The sequence below is a fragment of the Penaeus chinensis genome, chromosome 9 (genome assembly GCF_019202785.1).
Source record: "Penaeus chinensis breed Huanghai No. 1 chromosome 9, ASM1920278v2, whole genome shotgun sequence".
NCBI classification, from domain to species: Eukaryota; Metazoa; Arthropoda; class Malacostraca; order Decapoda; family Penaeidae; genus Penaeus; species Penaeus chinensis.
This window is the reverse complement of record NC_061827.1, coordinates 15,737,834-15,743,773: the sequence shown is the minus strand read 5'-3', so window position 1 is coordinate 15,743,773 and position 5,940 is coordinate 15,737,834. Positions and strand designations below refer to the sequence as shown.

General features: G+C 40.4%; 1 protein-coding gene across 1 annotated transcript in view; it reads left to right on the top strand.

The window, feature by feature from the left end:
- Positions 1-239: 239 nt before the first annotated feature.
- LOC125028679 (voltage-dependent T-type calcium channel subunit alpha-1G-like) overlaps positions 240-5,940 on the top strand; it is an 85,148-nt gene continuing 79,447 nt past the window's right edge. The window contains exon 1 of the mRNA XM_047618153.1: positions 240-325. Coding sequence (XP_047474109.1) covers positions 240-325 — 86 coding nt within the window. The remainder of the gene's footprint in view (positions 326-5,940) is intronic.

Sequence of the window (5,940 nt, the reverse complement as noted above, 5' to 3'; positions counted from 1 at the left end):
ATATAAAAGTAAAATTTATTAAATGGCAGTTTTAAGCACAGAATTTTAAATCCTAAAACCCTTCCCCTTGGGGTTTCCCCCAAAGTTTAAACCCTTTTAAAAGGGCAAACATGTCCTCGATTTACTGTCCCCCTCCTCTCCTCCAGGTATGAGGATCCTGGGTTTCTCTTGCTAGCCCACGCTCCCCAAATGTGGGGAACGTTTTTTGCTGTGCTTTTCGCCCTTCTTCATCTTCGGAAATGTGGGAATGCAGCTGTGGGGGGGCCCAATTGCTTAGGAAAAGGGTTGTTTTCATCGACATTCCCGTGAACGTGACGCCGCAGCAGTAAGTCAGGTTTTTCTTCTTTCTTTCTTTTCTCTTTTTTTTTTTTCATCTTTTCCCTTTTTTCGTTTGATTATAGGGGCACCGGCAGACTTTCTCTCTGAGACTGGGGTATTATTGGCACTCTTCTTCATTTTTTAAAAAAACGCCGCCCCGGATGAAAAGGCGAGACACTTCCTTCACACACTGTACACACCGTGGGCGAGGGAAAATTGTCTCTTCCCGGGAAAAAACCAATGAATACAAGCGGAGGGGGATTTGGTGCTAAAGCCCCAATTTTTCTGTGACACATTTAAAACAGGCGGGTTCTTCTTATGTGTCCAAACCTTGTGGACAGATACAAATATAAAATTAATATTTATAGAGTGAATACTACATTTCCACAGAAATTATACACCACAACACGGTTGCAAAACGGGTAAAAATTTTTCCCTTTAAAAATCAGCCAACCCCTTTTTTGGGGAAGGGCTTGTGACACTAACGATGTGACGTCATTCCTTTGCTTACGCCAAGCCGTCATGTCGCTAAAAACTGTACCCTTTTTGAGGGTTCCCTTTTTTTCTTTACTTCTAAATAAAAAATCGATTTGAATTTTTTGGGGAATGACCTTTCCCCCCTTTTTAAATTTTTTTATTATTTTTTTAGGACATTTATTTTTTTCGGAAAAGGAATTTTTGAAAAAAAAAAAACCCAAAAGATATTCCTTTTCATCTTTCTTTCTAAATATGTCATTTGGGTTTTTTCTTTTGGTTTTCCAGAACAATTTTTTTTGTTTGTAAAAAATTTTTTTTTTGGCATTTTATATAATTCATTCTTTTGTTTTTCACTTTTCCTTTAAAAAATTCATCCATCCTTTTTGTTATTTCTTCAAATTGAAAAAAGTTGAAGGGGAAATTTTTAAAAAGAGATAAGGGGGGGGGGGAAAAACCTTTTTTTAAAATTTAAAAAAAAAAAATCCCCCCCCCATAATAAAAAAAAACCAAAAACCCCAAACCCTCTAAAAACGGGAGTGCGTTCCCCTTTCCCCCTGCTTTAAATCCTTCCCCCCCTTTGTGTCTTATCGTTTTTTTTCCTTTCGTTTCCCAAAAAGTCAGGGGTTTTTTTTTGGGGTGGTTTTTCCTTTTTTTTTGTCTTTTTTTTTTTTTTTTTTTTTTTTTTTTTTGCTCTCTTTTTTCCCCCCAGATCCCTTTGGGACGTCCTCGGGTGGAGGGTTTTGCGCTTTCCCCGGGAATTTAAACGACCCCGTTTTTAAAAAGGATTTAGAGAATTTAACTACCCCGGAAATGTTGTTCTTTTCACCCCTCTCTCCCCTTTCCTTTCTCTCTCTCTCTCCTCTCTCCCTCTCTCCTCTCTCTCTCTCTCTCTTCTTTCTTTTTCTCTCTCTCTCCAATTCTCTCTCTCTCTCTCTCTCTCTCTTCTTCTCTTCTCTCTCTCTCAATTCTCTCTCTCTCTCAATCTCTCCCCTCTTCTCTCTCATCTCTCTCTCTCTCTCATCTCTCTCTCTCCTCTCTCTCTCGTCCTCTCTCCTCTCTCCTTCTCCTCTCCTCTCTCTCTTCTCCTCTCTCTCTCTCTCTCTCCTCTCCCCTCTCACTCTCACTTCTCTTCTCTCCTTTTCCCCTCTCTCTCTCCTCTCCCCTCTCCTTCATCCTCTCACTCCCCTTTCCCCTCTCTTCTCCTCTCTCTTTTTTCTCTCCTCCTCTCTCTCTTCTCCCTCTCTTCTCTCCTCTTCTCTCTCTCTTCCTCCTCTCTCTCTCTCACCCCCTCTTTTTTCAATCTTTTTCTCTCTCCTCTCTCTCTCCCCTCTCTCTCTCCTCTTCTCCTCTCTCTCTCTCTCTCATCTCTCTCTCTCTCTCCTCTCTCATCCTCTCTCTCTACCCCTCCTCTTCTCTCTCCCCTCAATCTCTCTCTCTCTCTCTTCCCTCTCTTCTCTACCCCTCTTCTCTCTCTCTCTTCCCTCTCCTCTCTCTCTCTCCTCTCTCTTTCCTCTCTCTCATCTCTCTCTCCAATCTCTTCTCTCTCTCTCTCCCCTTCTCCTTTCTCTCTCTCCTCTTTTCCTCTCCTCTCCCTCTCTCTCAATCTCTCTCTCTCTCTCTCTCTCATCTCTCTTCCTTTTTCCCCTCTTCCTCCCCTCTCTCCTCACCCCTCTCCTTTTCTCAATCCCCCTCCTCCTCTCCTTTCCCCCCTCTCCCTCTCTTTCCCCCCATCTCAAACTCTCCTTCTCCTCCATCTCTCCTCTCCTCTCTCTCTCCCCTCCCCCTTCCCTCTCCCTCTCTTTCCTTCTTTTCCCTTTTTTTCCCCTTCCCCCTCCACTCTCTCCCCTCTTCTCTCTCTCCCTCCTCTCCTCTTCCTTTCTTTTTCTCCTCTCCCCCCTCTCTCTCTCTTCCCTTCTCCTGCCCCGCTCTTTTTCCCTTTCTTCCCTCCTCTCTCTCTCTCCTCCTCCCTTTTTTTTTTTTTTTAATTTTTTTTTTTTTTTTTATTTTCCTCTCCTCTCTCTTCTCTCTCCTCTCTCCCCTTTTTCTCCCTTCCTTTTCCCTCTCCTCCTTTTCTCTCTCCCCCCTTTTTTTCCTCCCTCTCCCCTATTTCCCTTTCTCCTTTTCCCCTTTTCTCTCTCTCCCAACCTCCTCCCTCCTCCTCTCCTCTCTCTCTCTTCCTTCCCCGCTTTTTCTTCCTTTTTCCTCCCCTCTTCCCCTCCTCTCACTCCCCACCTCCCTCTCCCTTTCCCTCCCTTTTCTCAAAATCTCCCCTCTCCTTTCCCCCTCTCTCCCTCTCCTCTCTCTCTTTTTCCCTTTTCTTCCCTTTCCCTTTCCTCTCTCTCTCCCCCTCTCCCCCTCTCTCTTTCCCCTTTCTCCTCTCCTCTCCCTCCCCCCCTCTCTCCTCTCTCTTTTCTCTTCCTCTCTTCTTTTCCCCTCTCCTTCCCCCCCCTCTTCCTCTTCTTTCCCCTCTCCTCTCCCTCTCCATTTTCCCCCCTCTTCTTCTTCTTTTCTCTTTCTTCCCCTTTCTCCTCTCACTCTTTTCCCCTCCCCTTTTTCCTTCTCTTCTCTCTCTCCCCTCTTTTCTCTCTCTTCTGCCCTTCCTCCCTCTCTCTCTCTCCTCCTCATCATCTCTCTAACTCTCCTCTCCCCCTTTCTCTTCCCCCTGTGTCTCTCTCTCTGTCCTCCTCTCTCTCTCTCTCAAAAAAATATCTCTCCGGACCCAATCTCTCTTTTTCCCTCTCTCTCTCTCCATTTTTCTCCTCTCCCCCTTTCCCCCATAAATTTTTTTTCCCCCTCTCTCTCAATCCCATCCCCCTCTTCTCTTCCATTTTCTCTCTCTCCCCTCTCCCCTTTTCCCCCCTCTCTCTCTCTCGTCTCTAAACATAACACACACACAAAACCACAAAACCCCCCCCACACAAAACACACCACAGATTTTATATATATATATATATATATATAAATTTTAAAAATTATATATAATATATATATTTATACATACACATATTTTAAACATAAAATATATAAATATTATAAATTTACATATTTAAAAAACTTTATAAAATATACATATAAAATACATATATATAAACTTTAATATTATATTTTTAAATAAATAAATACAAAAATTAACATAAAATAGGGGGGGGGGGGGGGGGGGGGGGGGGGGGGGGGGGGTTATTTTTTTTTAAATTTTTTTTTTTTTTTTTAAAATTATTTTTTTAATTTTTATTTTTTTTTTAAAAAATTTTAATTTTTATTTATTTAAAATTTTTTACTTAAATTTTTAAAAAAAAAAATTTTTTATATTTTTTATTTAAAAAATTTTTTATATTTTTAAAATTTGTATAATATAATTTAATTTTTTATATATTTTTAAAAATATATATATATATAAAAATTTTAAAAATAAATAAACTTAATAAATATACATATATACATATAAATAAAAAACATAACAACCAAAACTCACACACACACCACACACACAACACACACACAAAAAAAACACACACACACCAAAAACAACAACACACACAACAACACACATCCACAACCAAACACAAAAGTTATAATAATATAAATATATATTTAAAAATATATATTATATATATATATTATCCCTCTCCCCCCACCTCTCTCCCCTCCTCTTCTCCCTCTCTCTCTCCCCAAATCTCTCTCTCTCTCCCTTTTTCCTCTTCTCCTCTCTCTCTCTCTCCCTGCCCTCTCTCCCCTTCTTGTCCCTCTCCTCTCCTTTCTCTCTCTCTCTCTCCCTTCCCCTTTTCCTCTCTCTCTCCCCTTTCTCTCTCCCCCCTCTGGGCTCCCCTCTTTTCCTCTCCCCCTCCCCTCCACTCTCTTTTCCCTCTCTCAATCATTTCCTCTCTCTCTCTCTCTCTCTCTCTCCTCTCTCTCTCTTTTCCCCTCTCCTCCCCTCTCTCTCTCTCTCTCCTCTCTCTCTCCCTCTCTCTCTCACTCTCTCTCTCTCTCTCACTCACTCACTCACTCACTCTCTCTCTCTCTCTCTCTCTCTCTCTCTCTCTCTCTCTCTCTCTCTCTCTCTCTCTCTCTCTCTCTTTCTCAATCTCTTTCTCTCTCTCTCTCTCTCTCTCTCTCTCTCTCTCTCTCTCTCTCTCTCTCTCTCATCATCATCATTTTAATCATCATTCCCATCATCATCATCATCATCATTGTCATTATCATGATGATGATTGATTATTATTATTATCATTATTATTATTTTTATTGTTATTGTTATTGTTATTATTATTATCATTGTTATTATTATTATTAATATCATCATCATCATCATCATTGTCATTATCATGATGATGATTGATTATTATTATCATTATTATTATTATTGTTATTGTCATTGTTATTATTATTATCATTGTTATTATTATTACTAATATCATCATCATCATCATCATCATCATCATCATCATCATCATCAGTTATCCTTATCATTGGCATTAGCATTAACATAAAGCTCAAGAATCAATGACAGATTACTCTCTCGCTGTCTTTGAAATGGCGCTTTAAAATACATGCTTCGAAATAGGATGTTTTCGAACGGGTTAGCCGCGCGGAAAATAATTACGAAAAAAAAAGTTGCGTCACATATTAATTAACAAGCGGAGTCAAAATAGGCATCAAAGGGCCGCTGGACGATTCAATAGCGGTGGCCGTTGTAGTAGCGCGGCCGCATGACGTGTTTTCGGTCATGCAGGCCTGACCCTTTGTTCATAGCGTTTCACTTTGATTTTGGCGTATTTCATATTAAGATATTTTCCAAAATTGATTCTTTTGATCATATTTGTTGGAAGGTTAATTGAATTTTATGTTCAGGCAAACCGTTGGAGTATCACGGCACATGAAGCCCTCTGTCGTGCGTCCTCTTCGCGTTAATCTGAAGATAATGATTCGCATTTGTTTTCATAATGTGTATTCAATATATATTTCGTTAATTGCGTTTCTTACGTCAGTTTTTCTTTTTTCTTTTGACTTTTGCGAGCGGTGAATGTAAGGTAACTGCCCTGTGAGATTTCCAACCGGTTGGACCTCGTGATTGAGCCTGTCGGCGGCTTAGAGCTTTAAGTGGAACTCAAAGATTCCCCAAAGGAACATGCCTTTGATCTGGATCAG